The sequence below is a fragment of the Protomyctophum bolini genome, assembly GCF_963924005.1.
Source record: "Protomyctophum bolini genome assembly, chromosome: 16".
In the NCBI taxonomy this organism is placed as follows: Eukaryota; Metazoa; Chordata; class Actinopteri; order Myctophiformes; family Myctophidae; genus Protomyctophum; species Protomyctophum bolini.
The window spans coordinates 33,358,951-33,381,992 of NC_137877.1; the positions used below are offsets into that span (position 1 = coordinate 33,358,951).

Here is a 23,042-nt window from a genome sequence, read left to right on the forward strand (position 1 = left end):
ACACACACACACACACACACACACACACCGCTATAACTCCTTCCCTCTCACACACTGAGTGATGTTCCATTAGCTGGGGACCTAAATGCCCCTTATTGAAAAGCTCATAACTGCAGACACTATAGAATGTCTTATATCCTCCTCACTCACGTCTTCCTCCCCCCCCTCCCTTCCTCCCTTCTTCCGGGCAGTCACGACATGTGAAATGTGATCATGACGAAATTTCACATGACGATTAAATGTCATACAAATAATTGGGATTAACGATTTAATTGTGTTTTTGTTTTGGAATTGAACATTGGAACATATGAATAAAAAAACATTTCTGTGGGCAGATAAGGTGCAGATGGAAAACGGTGTCCTACACCATTGTTACGACAATGAAATGGGGCTTAAATGGTTTACATTTACATTGACGGCAGACTGCTGGGCGAGCACTGGCGCTTTGGCATGGGGGGTCAGATCAACATATGGAATTAATTCTGTACTGGCCATATAAGGAGCATGTCTTGAGTGTACAGGGTTTGATGAGGTCAGATCAACATATGGAATGACAGAAACGGTCAGCTCCATACAGTATATGGAGATCTATGGGTGGTAGCGGGGACATTCTCTTGAGCGTACAGGGTTTGATGAGGGCCCAGGTAGGGCCGGGCCTGTCGAGAACTCTAGTTTTCGCCGGCTGCCGGGCGCGGCTGCACTAATAATTTTGGGGCTTGGGCAGGGCCGTTGCTCAGCGGTCCAGGCACCTTGGGCGGTAGTCCAAGTCTGACAGTGTGCCGCGGGTTCGACTCCCGATCCCGACGGCCTTTACTGCATGTCACCCCCCATCTCTCTCCCCCATTTCCTGTCAGCCATACTGTCTGTCCCTCTATAAAAAAATATAAAATAAAGGCGAAAGCCACAAAAACAACTTTGGGGCAGGCCCGTGTAGAGTTTGACATTTTAATGATGACAGGTATAAGTAAAAAAGGAGGAAGGATGGATGGGGAAGGATCACTGGGGATGGGGAAGGATCAACATATGGAATGTCAGAACAGGTTCTGACATATATCCATATTTCGGAGATCTAAGTGATGGGAAATGCCCAATTCCATAGTTAACTGCGACCTTCGGTCACAATTAGATGAATCGGAAAACTAAGCAATAGAATAATTCCTAATGAGAATATTCAATCCATACTGTAGTTGCAGCTCTATTTCCTTCCTTTCTCCAGCATTAGATAAACACATTTGTTCAGGCCTTGTGTAAAAGGGTTTTGTACCTGTAGCACAGAAAAAAAGGGTATTAGTATGCTGTTTTTACTAAAGCCATGCGATGGATGTTTGTGATTTGTATTTGTGTAACTCCTACTTGTTTTTGTGTAACTCCTACGATAGATGTTTGTGATTTGTGTATGCAGGTCTCATTATAAACAGTGTTTCTCTGTAGCATTCCCAGTGTTGCAAATTTTAATCCATTCATTATTTGTTTTACTAGTTTATTTCGGCAGCACACAGCACTGGGTAATAATACCGGTAATAACTTTAGTAGCATGCGCACACACACACACACACACACACACACACACACACACACACACACACACACACACACACACACACACACACACACACAGCAGAGTCAGCCTTTATGTTTAGCCAGTGGTGGAAGAAGTACTCAATTATTTTATATATATAAAAGTATCACTACTGCAATGTAGAACTTCTCCATTACAAGTAAAAGTCCGTAATTCAAAATGTACTTCAGTTTAAGTACAAAGGTATTGGCAACAAAATGTACAGTACTAGTAACTAAAACTGTCAAATAAATGTAGTGGAGTAAAAGTACAATATTAGGTTCTGAGATGCAGTGGAGTAGAAGTATTGGAAATACTCAAGTAAAGGAATACTTATTCGTAAGTTATGCAAACACTGAACTCTGTAGTCTGTACAAAGACCATAATGTGGGCTTAGCTGAGCTTGCCATAATGCAATAATTTAATGCAATAATATTACTTCCATTTCTTCTTCACCGCTGCATTTTCATTCCATTAAGTAATAAATAATAAGTCAGATTCCCCCTAATCTTTCGTATGAATTGGGATCCAAAGACATTATTGCAAATTTTAGCAATGCAACTCTCTGTTCTGAGAGTTTCGCCGCTCAAGTTTACTTAGTGAAAAACGGTAACGGTTGTTTGTATTGGGGGACTTGCAACCTTTAACTCTTGCGATTCATCACAGCAGCAGCAGCAGCAACTTCATCACCCCCTGGTTGGTAAAGGCAACGTGCACGTCATGGTTCGCTCAGACACATCAATATTAAGCCATTTTGGGTGGGAACCCCTTTTGGTGTTAGCATTATGTTGTGCTTTAGCTATTGAAAAATAGCAGATCTACAAGCTCATAGCGCGCCACCGAGTGGCGCGCTACGAGCTTGTAGGTCTGCTATTTTTGAAAAATCGAATAACGACTGACACAGAAACAGCTTTTTCAGAAAACTGTCAGGATGTAGAAGACATTTTTAGAATCTGATCTCAGGTCAAAAAGGGTTAAGAGCAACATAGGAACATAACATAGATAAATGAGAGCCAGAATGAATATATTAGTAGCATGGCTCATCTGATCATAGGTCTGTGTTGTATTATGGATGTGCCTCCTGCTGTGAACCTAGATCCTTCACGGGAGACTTTCAACTCTCCTGTTTTAAACACTCTTCTCTTTTCTTAAGGCTTGCTCCCATATGTCTCCTTTCTCCTCTTACTGCCTCCAAGACGTGTTCCTTTCTATCTCTTTGCCCTCGGTTCACTGGCTGACATCCTAGCTGTCCTCTTTTATCCCATACACCAAAGAAAGTGTTTTTCTTTGCTGGTTGCTCTGTGTTTTTTGTTTGAAGACCTGCTTGTTCGGCCCAGTCTCATGTGAGAGCACCTTCTCTCCGCTTTGTTAGGCAATTGTAAGTGTGTGTGTGTGTGTGTGTGTGTGTGTGTGTGTGTGTGTGTGTGTGTGTGTGTGTGTGTGTGTGTGTGTGTGTGTGTGTGTGTGTGTGTGTGTGTGTGTGTGTGTGTGTGTGTGTGTGTGTGTGTGTGCGTGCGCGCAGGGCTTAAAGTTCTCAGTCCTGGGGGCTGATTTCAGTCTTGAGGATTTCATAGGGGTCATTTAATGAGATCAGTGCAGATTTGCAAAAAAACATTTTCAGTCTTGGGATTTTCTTTATTGCTTTAAGCCGTGTGTGTGTGTGTGTGTGTGTGTGTGTGTGTGTGTGTGTGTGTGTGTGTGTGTGTGTGTGTGTGTACAGTAGGTGCAGTGCGTACAGTAGGTGCAGTGTGTACCGTACAGGGGATTGAGGCAATAGTAACAGCTATACTTCCTATATCTACAGTAAGCTACACACTGAATAATACAACTCTAGCATTGCCCACGGCAGTTTTTACATATCCAGCTCTATAGGTCATGGCAGAGGTTTGCTTCTTCTTTGTGTTTCTTACTTTCTTTCATCTTCATCTACATTGTCCAGTTCTTTGTCACTCCCCCTCTCCCTCGAGCGCCACTTCCTCCTCCAGTCTGACTCATCTCCGATCTCCCACAGAGGAGGCTAGAAATAAAGAGGCTGTTAACGGGGGAGGGTTAATGGATGATAATGGAAAAGGCAGGTGTATGTGTGCTTTGTAAAGTACGTGAGAGTCCTGCCGTCATACCTCATTGTGGGTTGTAGCGTGATGTCGGCCTGCTTGGCGATAAGGCTGGTCTCACTCGCTTTCTTTTCTGAAGGCACGTTGCGCAGAGTAATTATCAATAATAATTACCCTCTTGTTTGTGCCAAATGACCATTTTCTTCAAAGACCTGCACGCACGCACGCACATACATACGCACACATTCACACACGCACACACTTGGATAAATAAATGAATAGACAGACAAACATTTACTCTAGCTCAATGTCACTTGAGCAAAATGACCGTTTATCTTTGATATGTGTCACTGAACTCTTCTGTGTGATGCTCTCGCCATAATGCCCCAATACACATTGTCATAGTCTTTTTCCAGCTTGATGCAAAATCAAGGTAAACTTGCCATAGCGCATGATCGAATGTTGATTGCTTAATCACGCAGCTTTGCATTTTCCTTTTATTTGTCACTCTAGCAATCTCACAATATTAAGTATTTCATTTCCCATATCCTATCGCCCGTATAGTGCCTGCAACAAGAGATGCACAGAAACAACGTTTCATACTTGTCAACTCTTTTGATGCCTGTGTGCAATTGCGTGGTTTGTCTGCAATGGAGGGGAAGAGAGGGCGAGAGAGAGACTTGTTTTAGCCATCACATTTGTGGTGATGATACACAGCCATAGGGCAGTGAGTCAAGCTTGCCAGTTTTCCTCCTGTAATCAGTGGCTACCGAGACAAGAGTAGCCTATTAGAGGGATCAGATGACTGCGGGGCTGGCCTATCATGTCCAACTCCTCTTTATTCCACTGCTCTCTTCCGTCATTCTTCACTTGCTCCTCACACAAGCGTGCCCACACATGCATGCCCCCCAACCCCCCCCCCCACACACACACACACACAGAACACACTGTATTCACAATACCGCTAGCCTTGCATTTATGTTTTCTTGTACAGTATATTCTTCGGATGTCGTGACTTCTAAGTTAGATCAAACCTCTGAGCTTACCGCCTTTTTCTTCTTCTTCCTATTTCATCTTTTTATGTCATGTCTATTCCTCTCCATTTTACCAGATTAGTGAAGATTTGACAGCCTTATCTTTAAAGAAGCAGAATTATACAGGTTTTCCAATATACGACTAAAACATTGCACATGAAAAATTGTATTACAAAAATGTACAGTAATCTAAAGTCTCTTGCATACCTGAATAAAACCTGTAAAAGTTGGTAGGTGCTAGAGTTGTCCCGATACCATTTTTTTCAGACCAAGTACCAGTACAAGTACTTCATTTTTAGTACAAGCCGATACCGAGTACCGATACGAGTACTTAACTTTCTTTTAGTAACCACTTATTTTACCCCCTTTTTCTCATAGATGCAGATGGATCTCCGATCTACACTTTCATTTATTTGTCATTTATGCTTTTAGATCGGCCTATATTGACAATTTGCTGCAGTGTTGGGTCAGACTTGCTCCCGTTGCATTCGTCCAGCCTAGTGTCAATTGTATGTTTTGGTACTCGATCAAAGTATCGGGGCTGGTTCCGAGTACCGAGTACTATCGGTATCGGAACAACTCTAGTAGGTGCACTGCAGAGTACCCCTAGACAAGTAGACGGCCATACAAAGGAATCAAAAACCATCTTCCATAATAAATAATATATGTGAACTTCATTTGGCATCTGCAATGTCTGTGTTCAGTGGCAACAGCGGGACAATCTTTAAAAGTGGAAAAGTGCCAATGATTGTGTTTAAATATTTTAGTTAGGGTAGATTTATATTTGGTTGCTTCTGAATCTCTATTTGGGACCAAAGTTAATTAGATAACGTGGCCCCTCGTTTTCGTTCAGATGAAATAACAGTACAGTTTACACCAACTTTGGCATGCCTACCCTGGATATCTGTCGATGTTAAATGTGTTCAGGCAACACAACTGTGACTCTTTGTACTCATTTCAATAATTAGGCATAATGATGCCGCAGGGGACATTCAGTTTTCAGCTGATTGCTGCTCAAGTGGTCAGACTTGAGCAAAGGGGAAGATTACTCAGCGACTCCTCAACACATTGTCCAACATGGGACCTTCTGTTTCCTCTACTCTCTACCCATTCAGCTATGGCAGCCCCCATACAGTATGTCTGTATTCTAAACTAAAGGAACTAAGGAGCATGCGCAGTACAGTAGTTACAGGTTTAGGCTTGGTCAGGTACTCATCTTTCACCCCAGATGCAGTACGTGTAATGTATATTTATCATTACAGTAGTTACAGGTTTAGGCTTGGTCAGGTACTCATCTTTCACCCCAGATGCAGTACTGTACGTGTAATGTATATTTATGTTGCATTGAGTGAGTCTGTGCATCCGTCTTACTCTGTTCTTAATCTTTCCCAGATTGAGGTCAGGGAATGATTTGTTTATGACCTTAGCCCGACCCTTGGATAAACAGAGATTGTCCGGTTCCCTTTGATTGGTTTCCTGTCTCCCAGACACAGCTGTGTGGAGGGATGCTATTGGCCTACTGTACATGACGGCAGAGGATGTAGCATTAATATCTATATCCTATCCCTCCTAGTAGTAGCTGAGGCCCGGAGACACGAGAGACTCAGCCGGATGCTTTCACACACGTCTCAGTTGGGTTTCCGAGCGCAGGGGGATAACGGGGGGTGGGGGGGTTTGAGGAGTGTCGTTATGGTAACTCCTGGGTTTTCCATGAGGCCTTTAGCATCATGTTGGAGGGTTGTCATGGCAACTGCAGGCTGTAGCGTAGGTGGGCAATGCTATACTCCTAAGCTAGGCTTACCGTTTGCTCAGTGTTGACTGTGGTCTTTAGACAGAGAGCCTAGCCATTTCACACACCAAATCAGACTCGTGTCATGCCTATGTAATGGCGTTGAGAATTCTCTTAATGCCATTTCAGAGGTAATATTTGATGATTTATGTAATGTGTCAGGCTTTCATAATACAGCTCAGCTCCACTCGGCTGTTACACCGACTCTATACCACATCGTACAGCTGGGACTAGTGCTTAAAATGGTACATTTGGCATTGGAGCCCATCTTACGACAAATCAGGCTTTACTGGTACACCTAAGAAGTTGCTACTGTTGGCAAATGGATGCGATGAGCAGAGTGCCGGCCCTGTAAAAAATATTGCCTATATTGTGCATCTATTTAACATGGCTACTGCTACTGTTGTTGTTACTGCTACATTTATCCTATTACTGCATATTTATTAAATCCGAATATGTCAGGAGATGATTGTTATTTCCCCCTGGGAATACCATTTGCCTCACTAGCAGTTCAGTTATTCGTCAGGCAAACACACCGTGGTAATTGAGAAGGGATTTTTTGGAGCTTTTCAAAGTGTACACTCACTCAGCCCACATCAAAACGCTGAAGATCACTTCAAACCTGGGTATCCTTTTCAAGCATTCTTTTCTTCTTTTCCGGAGCTCTGCAGAATATATCCTCTGACCTGTCTCGTTACTTCCTCTCTTTTTGCACTCTTCCATTCCGTTGCCTTGTGTCTTTCTTTTGAGCGTCTTGTTAAACTGCAGTAACCAGATGTCAGACAACCTTCCTCCGCCTCTTCTCTCCTTGATTCTCTGATCTCAACGCCTTTGTCTCCGGCGTCTCCCCGCACATTTCATTAGTGGCGACGGTTCCTCTGTTTTCGTAATCTCTCAATCGGTGTTCAGTCGCACACATGCGCAGTGAATACAGATGTCGATGGGAAAGCGCTCACACGGCACGCACGCACGCACGCACGCAAACATGAGCTTGGCCTGCTTACAGTGAATGTACACGGGCATGTGACGTTACGGGCATTAAGCTGTTGAATCATGGGCGATGAATTCAGGCCGGGAGAGGCACAGACCTCAAACATGGTGATTTGCTGTCCTCACAATGGCAATCCTTTTAGCCAAACATCTCCCACAAAACACTCCACTTATTTACCCTGAACAAAGCACTTTAATATCCCAGCATCCAAGTAAGGCTCGCAGTCAACACGTAGTGGCTCCAGGGAGGCGTCTCTCGCCATTATTTGGTCCATTCATTTGATCCCGGACTAATCTAAATGGCTCACTGCTGCCCATTGTGAATTGTGATCATTGAAGTCTATACATACATGACACTCTGTTTGATGGGCACTGCGTGCATACGTGTGTGCGCACGCGTGTGTGTAAAACGGCAGAACTCCACGCAGAGTCAAGCGACCAGATGGTAAGGCCATTTGGTATATAATGGGGAGATGAACAGGATATGGCTGTTAAGCATACATACGGTACTTGGACACACGCACGCACGCAAGCGCGCACACACACACACACACACACACACACACACACACACACACACACACACACACACACACACACACACACACACACACACACACACACACACACACACACACACAGTCACACACACACACACACACACACACACACACACACACACACACACACACTACATGGTGAGCAAACTGTTTACAAACCGTGTTTGTCATTTTGACCTCCTGGCCCATCACACTCTCTCACACACACACACACACACACACACACACACACACACACACACACACACACACACACACACACACACACACACACACACACAAAGCAACTGTATTTTTCATTTTGACCTGATGACCCATCATCCCTTTGGGTCTCTGTCCCCTGGCGGTTTAGGCATGTAGATTCCATACCGAAAAACAGTCCTTTAGCCAGTAGACGCCCACCAGAAACTCCAAAGCAGGGAAGTTCTTATTTCCGGAGAGGCACAGTACGGAGCGTCTCCAAGCCTGCCACCTGAAAACTGTCACATCCCTCATTGCATGCTCGCGGCCGTCTCCCCCCCCCCAACCACCCACGCACTCTCGTCTCTTCACTGTTCTTAACCATCTGTCTTTGAGTCAATCTTCTGTTGTACGCTATATACAGTAGAGAGAATTCATTAACTGGAACATTATTTTCTTGTGTTGTTTGCATAATTTAAAAACGTGCGATCAAGCGGTTGCATTGTATAGCCGTTTCACCTAAAGGCTTTAAGAGACGGAAGATGGAGAGTAATAGAAATAGTGCATTCAATCATTACAGTACGTGTGCTGCTGTGAAGTGTCAGTCAGTTGCTTTGTTTGTCCTTTAGAGTCGACGTGGAATTGGGCGGGGGTGAGGTGGTGAGGGGCGGGGGCTGGGTTCATAATACATTGTGAGTGATGGACTCAGGGGGAGGCTGGCTGAGCCAGATAGATGGGACACATCACCATCACATTGTGACATGTGAAAGTCATGTGTGGAAGAGGAAATTGAGGGCGCTCACCTTAGAACAAAAAAAAAAACGTGGTGACATTAACACTTCTTTTTACACAATGGACATGTCTGATCTGATGCATACTTGGCCCTGTTCTGTAAACCATGTGAATGTATCTTACTGGAACAGAATCAATGATTATTATGGTTAAGTGTGTTTAACCAAAACACTATGTGGAGCTGTCCATCATATTTCATACTTCTATAGCTACATTACAGTACATTTCAGGTATTTAACTGACACTACAAGTATCCTATCCAGAGAGAGACAATACACTGCACGAGCACATGGGGATTTAGCATAGTGTGTTGCTGTCGGGTAGAAAACGCAACCAGAGACTTGATCACTTTTATTTTGAAAGTGATCTAGAGTACAAGCTCGAGATTATAGTTTTTCACAACTTTTTCTTGACACTTTTGTACGGTGAAGTAGGGTGTTGATTTAAGAAAGAAAAAAAACATTAGACGCACTGTCAATCAGTCACTCTGACTCAGCCGCCCAAAGAAGGGAAAATGTGTATATTTAGTCATTGGTCTTTGTGAAGGAATGCTGCTCATTCAGGCTGTTTGTTGTGTTTGTGTTCCAGTGATCCCAGACTCTCTGACGGTGACCGCCCCGGCCCAGACGCTGTCCAAGGTGGAAGGCGACATGCTGCAGCTCACGTGCGAGGTGTCTCGCACCACCACGCAGCACACCCACCTGTCGGTGGGCTGGTACCTGCGCTCGCCGGAGGACGCCGCCGCCCAGCCCCAGGAGCTGCTCACGCTGTCCCGGGACTTTGTGCTGCGCTCCGGCGGCCCCTACCGACAGCGGATGGCCGCCGGCGACCTCCGGCTGGACAAGACGAGCGCCACGTCCTACCGGCTGACCATTCACATGCTGCAGCCCGTGGACCAGGGCCTGCTCTACTGCCAGGCCTCCGAGTGGATCCAGGACCCCGACGGCAGCTGGTTCGCCATGACGCGCAAGCAGAGCGACAAGACCCAGCTCCGCATCCAGCCCACGGGTGAGTGGGCGCAGAGTGCTTGTAGATCAGCTGTTTTCACTAGTTTGGGTCCCGGGCAAACGTCCAGTTTCTCTTTAGGGTCTCGACCTGAAAGTGTGCAGGGAACCCTTACCACAGCCAGTGTAGAGGGAGGGGAACCACTGCCAGTGTAGAGGGAGGGGGTGGAAATTGCACAACATTGCGTAGGGTGAAAACATTCACACTGTTCCCTCTTTTCTACACAGGTGAGCGTTATGGTCATTTTCCTCCTTATCGCTATATCACTACTTTATTTGTGATTAAAATGTTATCTATATGCTTACACAACTGCAGTGTTTGGAGGGTGTCTCCCTGCCCTTCTGTTGAGACATTTAGATCCCGTGGTCGGTGTTGGAAATAAATTCTGGTGAGAAGATACCAATTGTTAGAAACGGCCATTTCTGTTATGTAAATGTAAGAATACATATTTACTAATTATGAATATCAATAGGATGCAGTACCCTAAAGCCGCTTTTAGAGACTAAGTGGTTAAAGTGGATATACAGAGACCATTTCGGCATACAAAGTTATAAATTACTGAGATAACCTTTGAGTTTTAAGCTAATAAATGGTCGGGACTCGGAGGAGACCCGTTGAGGAGAATTGGAAGAATGTACTCAAGTCAGAATGTACCTATTGTACTAGGTAAATATTAAACTTTATCTTTAATGTTATAATGTTAAACTTATAAAACTATAATCCTATATTATTCATCTTTTAAGGATAAATACTTTAGAGGGAAAACTACAATACTTACAAGTAAGTAGTACAAGTAAAAGTATCACCTTACAGGAAAAAGGCAAGAACCAAGACACGACGCAAAGAAACGAATCCACAAGCAGTCAGCATTCTTTTCATAGGATTATAATGACCATTAATATTTTCTGGGGAGTCGGAATAGACATCCAGAACAGCATCGCAAAAGTTCTCCCCCCGGGAACAAATGTCTGGGACTTACATTATATACTGTTATGAAAACAAAACAAACTCTGACATAGGAAGTAATGCATTTTGGGTTCAGAGGTTAATCAAAAAGTGAATAAGGCGACACCTATTGCCGGGAGGTTCACTATTGGAGACGTGCCACCTCACACTTCCGGGAATTCCAGGAAGTGTAACGGATGGGAAATGCAGTTAATAATGTCAATGTAGTTCACTACTCAAGTTACTGGCAACCAGCTAACAAGTTAGTTGGATACTGGCTGTCTGCTCTGGGCGCATGTCGTCACAGTCAGACACACTGGGTGTTATGGCAAACAGGAGAAAAACAATTCTTTATCTTCACGCCGGCTGGGCCAGAAATAATACTATCTAAAGTCTAAACGCTGGGGCAGAAATGAGATGTACCTCAGTGGGACACAGGGCATGATGATACAAAGGCATAGGGCATTTGTAATGATTCATAATTATGCAGGACACGGGGTATATGAAGAATAAATCATTGGGAACATGCAAACTTCCATCCCACAAATAACAAATCTACAATAATTGACAAATTATCCATCAGTCGGGAACACTACCGTTTGAAAAGGGGTATTTCTAGAAGCTCACAGTGCAATATCTCCCCTGCCCAAATGGGACCCTCAAACCTGGGTCTCCCGCCCCCCCTGAAGTATAGACCCAGGTTTGAATCCCGCGGCATACATAATGCAGTTTGCTGCTATTATTTATCCATTCAATTATTAAAGTTAAAAGGGGGGAGGGAGGCAGAGACGGTCAAGAAGGCAAGCCAAAGTGACGATGCTGTCGTTGTCCAGCCTGAGGCCCCTTTCTTTTTGACAGACGCGCAAGCATGTACGCACGCACAGGCGTGTCGCGTGCACGCTGCCATCCTCTTGATTGCTGATCAGTATCTGCAGCTATAAGCTCATTAGTGGCACTAAGAAGGGCTTAGCTAAACGCTCGGCAGAATACCCACTTTTGTGTTTGTGGGTGTCAGAGAGGCGCGCTGCCGCGCCCTAAGCACGTCGCCAGCGGCGCTCCGCACAGTGGGGGGCATTGTGTGCTGCTGCGCCAAACCTTCGGCTTCCACGTTGCATCATCTCCCCATGCAGGGCTTCTGGTCCTCCAGAGGTCATGAGTCAAAAAACAGGGGTCATCTTCGTGCGGATGTGATGCTCTTCCCTCTCCCACAACTGACGGCGGCCTCATTTGTGTTCCCGCACGGCAGTTGAGTGGGAGAATCCGTCCATTGCTTTTCAGGCAATTAGGCAAACTCCTACCAGCAAGCAGCGAGGGCAGGTCGCCCCGAGGGGAGGGAGGGCGGGAGTTAGCTGTCTCAGGGAGGGGAACGGGGTGAGGCAAAGGGAGGGGGTGGTCAAGTGTGATAAACACAGCAGGGGGAGGGGAGGGTGGACAAAGACAGTGTTTGTCGATGGAGGATTGGGGGGGTGGGTCTGCCTAATATGATAATGATCTGGTAATAAGCTGTCGACCGCGAAACTGGACAAGACGAGAAACAATGAAGAGCTTTGCGACTTCGCACAAGCTTCTCCCGTCCCATGAAGCCCCGCAGCACACAACAGCACCCTTGCCCTCCCCTCCCCTCCCACCCACGTCCCTAGACGCGCACTAATGAGACCATTGTGCTGTATTTTGCACACACACACACACACACACACAGACACACAGACACAATAACATGTCTTTTAATTCCCCCTCGCTTGCACCACGAACTGTTAGCAATCTCAGATGGACCTCTTTGACCCCATGGGGAAAGAACTTCTTGTTCAAAGTGGAATACTTTAGTCTTTCTCCATTAAGCAGGGCATTCTTTTTTTTCCTGAGCTGATGGAGCTCGGTGGCGCCCCAGTTAGAGCTGGAAGAGTAATCGCAATGTGAAGTGTGTGCGTGTGCGTGTGTACTGTGTGTGTGTGTGTGCGCGTGTCGGGAGGGGTCTTTGAGATGGGTGTCGGCTACCACTGGGAGGAGTCAAACAGCACAAAGAGACGCTCACTCACGTGTGGGTGTGCCGTGCCCACACACACACACACACACACACACACACACACACACACACACACACACACACACACACACACACACACACACACACACACACACACACACACACACACACTCACACACACCCCCTCCCTCAATCTCTCCTATAATCCATAATGGATGGGAGCGTTGTTGTGTGACAAAGGGAATGGTGTGTGACCGTGCGCGAGGACGTAAGTAAGTGCATGGAGGCGGTGCGGGCTAATTTTCTTTAAACGTGCCCTCTATTATATTATAAATATATATCTTTTTTTAAATCATCTCTTTTGCATGTGCACACTACTTGCCTTTGGGCACTTGAAGATGCACCTGCGTACGTGCGTGTGTGCATGGCAGACATACAGTACAGGCAGGCAGACATGCAGACAGGCAGACATACAGTACATACAGTACAGACAGACAGTACAGACAGACGTACAGACAGACAGACAGACAGACAATCTCCTTCATTAGGCATTTAGTACAGGAGATGAGTGGGTCTTGAGACAGCCCCATCACCAACTAATCACTTACAGCCGGGAGCAGAGGGACAGGTCACGGACAGAATCCTAATGCACCGTTCTCTCTCCGTCTCTCCTCTATCTGAACCTCACTCCCTCCCTCCCTCCCTCTCTCTCTCTCTCTCTCTCTCTCTCTCTCTCTCTCTCTCTCACTCCCTCCCTCCCTCCCTCTCTCTCTCTCTGCTCACTCAGCTCTCTATCTTTCCCCCCTTTTCTGTAATCACGTCTCTTATTAGTTATTATACGGCGGCATCTAATTCTGTGCTCTCTCTCCAGCACTTTTTTTCTCCCTCTCCCTCCTCTCCTCTCTCTCTCCTCCTGTTGTTTTCCCTCCCAATTAGCTCTAAACACTAACATGTGTGTTGCTGTCTGCTAGTCTGTCTCAGGATCCTCTCTGCTGATCCCTCAGTGGGGGGGGGGGAACCACATCCTTGTAAAAGCAGGTCATGATTACATGACACAGACATGCGACCCCCGTGTCCCGGCAGCTCGTTGAGTGTCTGAGTCTGTGCATTGTTGTGGTGTCTGTTCTCGGTTCCATTAGCTGCTGACCTCGTGTCCGTCTGCCGCCCGCTCGTAGGACGGGTGCTTGCCTTGCTTGTTTGTGGAGTGTGTGTTGTTGGTGTGTGTGTGTGTGTGTGTGTGTGTGTGTCGACTGTGTCCTGTCTGTGGCTTCCTCCTGCCGCATGGAGAGAGTGTCTTGCCTGCTCCATCGTATGTATAATGGCGCCGTGCTCACCGCTACCCCCCAAAAATAAATATATTTCTACACGCCGTCAGCACGTTTTCAGAGTGTGACGCCGCCATACGCCGAAGTCTAAATTGGGCTACTCCGCATGCAGGCTCACTATCTGGTGCTTATGAAATTGCAATGTTCAAGTGCGAGCGTTTCACGCGTACGTTTGCACACACACACACACACACACAACATTTTCCTGCATAACGAGCTCTGCAGTCAGAAGGCTTTGAAGCCTTTCCGCATGAATGTGTTCCTGCAGGAAGTCCGTTTAAAGTCCACATAATTACAGCCGGGGGAGGCGAGCACCTCACTGCGAGGCCAAGCGTGCTTCTCTGATACGTACAATACCCAGCTCATCATGTGGAAATTAATACTGTAAATAAAGACACACACACACACTCTCTCACACACACACACACACACACACAAAGTCACACACGCGTGTATGTTCCTCCGCAGGGTCAACAATACATGTAACGGCATGTGTGTGATTTGGCCGAGTCATGGAGCCGTTGTTTAATTCAGTGGGAGAAGGTGCAGCAGGGGAGGAGGAGGAGGAAAGTGCACGGATGTGTTTTCAGAGAGAATATTAATTAGATGTGGTGTGTTTTTATTGCAGAGGTGAAGCCAAGGGGAGGGAGAGGGAAGCGCACTGTAGGATCAGCGGTCTAGTCCGCCGTCTCTCCGTGACCTTCCCCCCCTCTCCCCCCCCCCCTCCCCCTCCTGCATGCTCCCCCCCCCCCCCCCCCCCCCCTCCAGGGGGGGGAGAGAAAAAGTATCAATACAGCAATGTAGAACTACTCTTATCACGAAAAAGTCCGGTATTCAAAATGACTTGAGTAAAAGTACAAAGGTATTGGAATCTAAATGTACTTTAAAGACCCAAAAGTAGAAAGTACTCATTGTGACAAATGTCCCATTTCAAGTTTTCAAATGTTTTAAACATCTTTTGAAAATAGCAGATCTACAATGCATTGTGAACTAACTAAGCTATTTGCAAATGACCGACATGTATGGCCAATGAATGTTTTTTTTATATATATAATTATCAAAATCTACAAAGTAATTACTAACTAAACCCTTTCAAATAAATGTAGTGGAGCAAAAGTACAATATTTGCCTCTGAGATGTAGTGGAGTACAAGTAAACGTATTGGAAATTAATCTAATAAGTACGAATGCCTCAAAATGATACTTGCGTAGTACAGTACTTTAGTAAATGCACTTAGATACTTTACTCCACTGCCTGTCTCCACAGTCTGTATTAATCCCCCCCCTGCTCCCCCATCTCTCTTCCCTCCATTTTGCTGTGACTTTAAGCGTGTTGGATCAATCTTGCAGACGGTGGGACCGTGGGATATTAACTGAATGCAGTGTTCCGTGCAAATCCCAGCCCATATTCACATCCATTTCCGTCTTTTGACAAGTTGACAACTGAAACAGAAAGGGAACACAACATCGTCTTATTAAACGGATCTCCTCCCGCTTACCTGCACACCGAGGCTAAATGTGATACTATTCACCAATTCCACCACTCTGTCTGTTTGTGTATTTTGTGCAGTATTTTGACATATTTATCCTCTTCCTCCTACAAACCCCGAAGCCATTTGAAAGGGATCTGACAGATTAAGATTTGAGATGTTTTCCCTTTTTTGATCCTAATTTTTTTTTACAGTATTTCATTTTTGCCTTTTTATGCCATATAGCACTTTGAGATTTGTTTCAGATGTATAGATTGTTACACATACTATTCAATCAATCAACTTTATTTGTTCAGACTCAGGGTCCAATAAAAAACGGACACCATAAAACACTACCTACAGATATTATTATTATTATTATTATTAGTGTGTTATTGTCACACTTTTTATTTTTACTTTTTCTTCTTCTTCCGGAGTAACCTACTTAACTTCTGCTGTGATTGGCCAAGCTTTGCATAACGTTTGTAGTAGCTAATGGGAGAATGTACGTCATCTTGGCCATTAAATCCCATTAACAATAAAGATAATTAGTTTGCGTTTGTCTTGACACCGTTTGTTTTACATCATCATTGCATCACCTAATCACCTCCTCGATGTTGTAAGATGATAAGATGATCACTTCACACGGGTGTGATTTTTATTATTATATTCAGATGTATGTTGTTTACTTGTTGTTGCACAGATGCACAGATCATTTAGATTGATCAAAAATAGATGATCTACAAACTCACAATGCGTGGTCGTGAGATAGATATTGTTTTTGGCTATTTGACGTATTACAACGACGTGCATAGCGTTTAAACAGTCATCCTATAAGCCCGTTTTCTGCTCTCCTCCAGCGTTTAAACGGTCATCCTATAAGCCCGTTCTCTGCTCTCCTCTGTCCCTCCAGATCGTTTAAACGGTCATCCTATAAGCCCGTTCTCTGCTCTCCTCTAGCGTTTAAACGGTCATCCTATAAGCCCGTTCTCTGCTCTCCTCTAGCGTTTAAACGGTCATCCTATAAGCCCGTTCTCTGCTCTCCTCTAGTGTTTAAACGGTCATCCCACTAAGCCCGTCCTCTGCTCTCCTCTGTCCCTCCAGATCGTTTAAACAGTCATCCCACTAAGCACATTCTCTGCTCTCCTCTAGCGTTGAAACGGTCATCCCACTAAGCCCGTTCTCTGCTCTCCTCTGTCCCTCCAGATCGAGACTTCAGCATCCAGGTGAGCACGGAGCGGCGCTCCTTCACGGCCGGCGAGCCGCTGGAGCTCCGCTGCACCATCGAGGCCCAGAACGTGCCCGAGCGCTTCTTCTCGGTGTCGTGGGTCTTCAGCAGCTCGCCCGTGGCGGTGGTGGGCCCGAGTGCCGTGCCCGTGCTGGGCCCCGACTACGTGGCCCGCGAGGCCGCCGGCCACATGACCGTGCGCAAGGAGAGCCCCAACGTGCACCTGCTCAAGCTGCAGCGGCTGCGGCCCGAGGACGCCGGCAAGTACATCTGCCGCGTCACGGAGCGCGAGAGGACGCCCACGGGGGACTTCATCGACCGCAGCAAGAGGTCCCGCAACGTTCAGATCACGGTGCAGCCGCTCAGTGAGTAATAATCCGTCCCACTGGGGCCCCCTGGCTTACATGTCTTGTCAATTATAATAACGATAGATTTCATGCTAATGTCACATAAGAGTGCCAGGCCATGCCCCCCTGTCTCTAGGGGGGAGTGGCACATCGTAGACAGACAAACATACAGCCTGTATTGTTAGTTGTGAGTCAGAAGGGGAAGATAACGCTGACATATTTTCTGTATGAGCGGACGGCTATGGCTCGGTAATGCAGCATTACGGTTCCTTCACTTCCTTCCCATTTCCTTGGCTGAGCGAGTAGACGATAACACTGAAGCGGGATAATGGCGAGCCGAAGAAGAGAGTCCCGGGCTCAAGGAGGCTGAGCTAACAGCCGTGAAATGAAAGCATGGAGAAGGCAAAAAGCGTAGAATGAGGCCTACCTCTCGAGGGCCCCTCTAAATGGATCCCCAGGCTAAATTAATGTGTTCTGCTGGGGCAGAGCTGTCTCAGCTGGGCTTAACAGAGCTGGCCCACTGTATTGCACTCAGGGCTGGCAGCTGATGGATGCGAAGTTACAGCAGCGCCTCCAAACCTCGCCCACAGTCCCTCTCCGTCACCAAGGTTTTATTTCTCCACTTTCATTTACGACAGCAGTGAAATGCCTCTGCACTACTTATTGGGTTTCCTTTTATCAGGGCTGTGGCTGTTTGCTACTGTACTACCAGCAGAATAAAGCAAAAAAATCCAGCCATAAGCAATACCAGCTAAAACACACAACCACACACACATATACACACTCGCCTTGCCAAATAAGCCCGAAACAAGTCATCTCCAGAGACCCCTCTGTTTGGGAGACTTTGTTTTTAGTAAGACTTTAATGCCCCATAAAGGGTTTTATGTTTTATTTCGTAAGATTTTTATGCAATTATAGCTTGATTTAGATAGGAGAGTATTGACGTTGCAACATCCATTCACCCACTGGTGGGCCCTGCATAAAGGCTATTTATGAGGTCTACAAAGGATAATAATCATATCAGTTATTCAAGGAGAGAATGTAGAGGTATACTGTACGCACAAAACAACTCATCTTTCTCTCTCTTGCCCTCTGTCTTTTGTTCGATATTTCTGAATATGTATTCTGAATAATATATATTTTGACTGATCTGATCTGAAAAATCACACCCGTGTGAAGTGAGGGGCTCTCTTATAATCGTACATCATCATGACGTAAACTAGACACTGTCTATTTGCTCAGACACTATGACGTAAAATGCTCCATTTAATTGTCAATGGGAATTTGTGTAGGACAGAGAGAGAGACAGAGCTGCTCTTGAATGTCAAACGGACAGGGACAAAGGGACAGGTACAGGTAAAGGGACAGGGACAGGTAAAGGATCAGGGACAGGGACAAAGGTAGAGGGAAACTGTGAATGTGGCTGATATAAGCAAGAGAGGAAAGGATTAATAGATGAGGAGCAGGAACTGTTTATTTTATTGGGGGAGAAGCAGTGAAAGGAGAAGCAATGAATACATGTCAGCAAGAAGACGTTATCCAGATGCCATCTAGGATGATAGGGTGTATAGCGTCATCTCTGAAACAGTCTATGCATCCATCTATGCACCTTTACCCTCGATTTATGTAGGGAAAAAAGCAAAAGGATGGATTATATACTGTAGCTAACGGGGTGGAAACTGTGAAAATGTTAGGATGAAAGGAGGGAGGGCTGTGAATAACGTCTTTCCTCCCGTTCTTTTCGAGTGTGAAAGAAGTAAAGGAGTGGCTTTATTCCATATTCACAGAGAGACGTGCTTATTAGGATGATTGGTGAGAGCCTAGAGAGGAGCGGTGAAGCTTGGCCCCGGGGGGGGAGAGTGAAACGGGGGAGGGTCCCCTTGAGATGCCACCGCCAGCCCTCGGGGCTCAAAGGCCTTTTTAGGTCTCCCATGATGTGTGCAGACTGAGTACAGATGAGAGGGACACGCTATACACTATCGTTAACACACAGGGGAGAGGGAGAGGCACTGAAGGCTTTTATCTGCCACAGCATCTGACGCCAGTGCCCATCACCCCAACCCCAGCAAGGGAACCGGCCAGTGTCAGATCCTGACCCATACGCCAGGGCCTTTCTGCTTGCTGTCACTCTGACATGCCCGAGGCCAGCTATACGCCAGAAACTGAAAGCATTATCACTGTTGGATAGAAGCTAAAATAATCTCCAATTCTCTCTATTTCTCACTCCTCAGAGAGTAACATCACGGTGGTGATGTCCAGTAACTCCTCTGAGGTCCTGGAGGGCGACGTGGTGCAGTTGACCTGCTCCATCCACTCCACCACCGGCCCGCTCTCCGTGTCGTGGCAGCGGACAGAAGAGCAGGCGACCGGGCCACCCACGGAGGTGGCCTCTGTGGACCGGGAGGGCACGGTGCAGCCCGGCCCCACCTGCCTGGATCGCTACAGCTACGGGGAGATTCGAGTGGAGAAAGCGCGGACCGACACCTACACCCTGTACCTGTACAACGCACTGCCCGGGGACGCGGGACTGTACCGATGCACCGCCACAGAGTGGCTACAGAGCGGCACGGAACCAGAGCTCATCTGGGAGAAGATAGGGGAGAAGTCAGTCTCCAAGACCATCACTGTAAAGTCTGTTGGTAGGTACACCGCACACACACACACACACACACACACACACACACACACACACACACACACACACACACACACACACACAGGAAAATGTTCCCATATGTGCTTCCCCTATAAGACGCGTCACTTCTGCCCGCCCTGGAAGTGATAGTCCATATTTGAGCCAAATCGTTGCGGGATGGTTTCACTTTCTTAGCGTGATCAAAGTTTAGACTTTTATAAGGTCTCAACGATGCCAGTTTGTCTCATTTTGAGGAGAAACAGGACTATTAAGTGTGCGTGTGGCCATGTGCGCGTCGGATCCGTGTGAAGGCTAACGTGAGTAAAAGCAAACAAATGTACAAGCTCACGATGCAACACATTGTGAGTTGTAGATTTTCTATTTGTATTATTTGTCGTATATTTTATAATTAAACAGGTGAAGTGGTCCTTTAAGTGGTTAAGTTAGCAAAGCTAACTTTGAATGACGGTTGTCTTTTTTGTTTGCCTAAACTTGAAACCCAGAAAACAAAGAGTGTGGTTTCCTAAAGACTGATTAATGGCCTCCTAGACAGAGAGCATGCAGTTCCCCCACAGCAGAATACAGCATGGTTTATTCATGCACCGCCCTGGGGACGGAGCTGTTATAATACAAAATAACACATTCACAGCCACACACACCACCTGCCACACTTCAAAAGCCCGACCGAGAGAGAGAGAGCGCCAACCCGCCGCACGCGGGCCGACGTATGCGCACAAGTGCACATGGACGTGCGTGCACACAGGAGCACGCGCGGAATCCACGCACACATCCCTGCACGAACACAAACGGCCAGGATTAGACGGAATTATTAGAATGGAAATGCTGTAGAAATGTGTTTCACAGTCTGTGGCTTTCCACTGTCAGTGCTGAGTTAAGCTGAACATCACTGTGGTACAGGCTGAGCAACCCACTGGGGCGCTGCAGTGAGGGACTGGCAAGCCCAAGTGCACGCACGCACGCACACACGCGTGCACACACACACGCGCGCGCGTCCACGCACGCACGCACACACACACACAGGTTTGCATTACTATACTTGTGAGTAGGCTACATCATCATTGTAGGACGGTCATTTTAAGAAAATTGCCATTTTTAACCCTTGCCAAATCTACAGGCTCATAACACGTCACAACAGATTTGCTATTTTCGGTGCACGACACGAGAGTGCAACTAAGGCATAATGTCAAGTCCAATCTCTGACGCCATACTAAATATAATATAATATCTCTAAGCCTAACGCCATACTAAATATAACTCCCCAAATACATTTGAACCAAAACGGCAATTTCCCTTGTGCCAAAGTACACACGCACGCACGCAGTACGGCGTACGCACACACACACACACACACACACACACACACACACACACACACACACACACACACACACTCACAGGCCAACGGATTAGCTCCCTGCTGAAGGACACATTGGTGCTACTGCAGGAAAGAGATGTCAGCTCCTTAAGTAGCCATCTCCCGTTTGTTAAGCTCAGGCAACAGTGGAGACATTAGTGTCCCCAACAAAATGTGCGGTGAGGGGTGCAAATTGGCGAAATAGCATTGAGCACTTGGGGTCCTATTGTATGCTAACCACTTAAGACCTGTACTTTGTCATACGACAAATAAGCAAAAATAGCAGATCTACAAGAGCTTGTAGATCTGATTTATAATGTATGGTTATGCTCCTTGATGACTGTTTCTATGTGATGTATTACATGTGTTGTTCTTGCTTACTGTAAAGCACTCTGGATTAAGAGTGTCTGTTAAATGCCTTTTTTAAGTGAGAATTTGCCTTTTTTTCCTTTTTTCTTTTTTTGTCATTGTGTTTTTTATTGGTTCGTTTGCTTTAATGTTTAATGCTTTTGTTCGTTTAATCATTTTGTCATTATATCATATTTTTTTAGCAAAGAGGGGCAGCATGTACAGTGGATCAGTCAGTGGTTCTCAAACCTTTTCACGGACCCTCAAATGAATGTTTTTGGCCGCAGACCCCCATCAGAACATATTTTGTGCAAGTACAAGATTTGTGTCGTTAAAACATTGCATCGCGACGCGTTGTGAGCTTGTAGATTGGCTATTTTCCAATGTATAGGTTTAAAATGGTATGAAACCTGGGGAGACCCCCTGCAACCTCCTCAAGGGGTTCCCCGGACCCCACTCTCACCCCAGAGCCACTACTGTAGAGGGAAGGCAATTATTCTATGCTCCCTCATTTCAGCTCCTTCAAATGTAACTATTCCGCTACCCAACCCCTCCCATTCCTGTTGACTTGGCCTTAAGCCTTAAGGGGAGAAGGCTGTCCTCTGGGAGCCTGTGTTTGTGTTACCAAGGTGAAAGTGCTCGTTAAGAGAGTCTTTTGGTTCTTGATAGCGGATTGGTTGGAGGGGCCCCTTGGGTGTTTGGTTTGGCAGGTCTCTGTTGGTAGAAAGTCACAGCTGTCACAGCATGGACATTGGACACACAAACGGTGTGCAGGTGTGTACAGCAAATGACACCCAAGCACGTTCACATGCATTCACTCTGAGACAAAGACTGAGCTTGGTGCGGCTCGGGGGGGTGGGGCGAATCTGTGTGAAATCCTCTTTTCTGTCACTGAGGCAGGCTGATGAGAGAGAGAGAGAGAGAGAGAGAGAGAGAGATAGAGAGAGAGATGGATGGGGAGAGTTGAGAGTTATTGTCTAATACAGAGTTATGGCCCCAGGCCGTCGTCCCAGCAGCAGCCAGCTCTCTGGACATAAACCCATCGATAACCCACCCTGAAGGACACCGTGAACAACGGACTGTGAGAGAGAGAGAGAGAGAGCTAGAGAGAGAGAGAGAGAGAGACGGGGAGAAGGGCAGAGAGAGACAAGTGGGACTGTATGTTGACAAGAGCATAATGGGAGGAAATCTGCGTAGTCTCAAGGAAATGAATTATCTGATGTGGTGAAAATCAGACATCATCGTCTCTTCATCCCCTTTCTGCCTGGGTTATACTTGTACACTGGATATGTCCAATCTACAAGCTCAGAACTCGTCGCACTGTGAGCTTGTAGATCTGCTATTATATTGGTGGGCAACAGTGTCCTTAGAGGAGGGACATGGAGGCAGAAAAGCGTGTGTTGGTCTGGTCTCTCTCTTTCCCCA

The 23,042-nt window shown here is 46.3% G+C and overlaps 1 protein-coding gene across 2 annotated transcripts in view; it reads left to right on the forward strand.

Moving 5' to 3' along the window:
• The window catches only part of igsf3 (immunoglobulin superfamily, member 3), an 84,516-nt gene that overhangs the window by 35,024 nt on the left and 26,450 nt on the right, over positions 1-23,042 (forward strand). The window contains exons 3-5 of one of the 2 annotated variants that reach the window (XM_080785641.1): positions 9,546-9,965; positions 16,891-17,277; positions 19,491-19,898. In XM_080785641.1, the coding sequence (XP_080641767.1) occupies positions 9,546-9,965; positions 16,891-17,277; positions 19,491-19,898 (1,215 nt within the window). The remainder of the gene's footprint in view (positions 1-9,545; positions 9,966-16,890; positions 17,278-19,490; positions 19,899-23,042) is intronic. The other variant, XM_080785642.1, reaches the window with a different exon arrangement.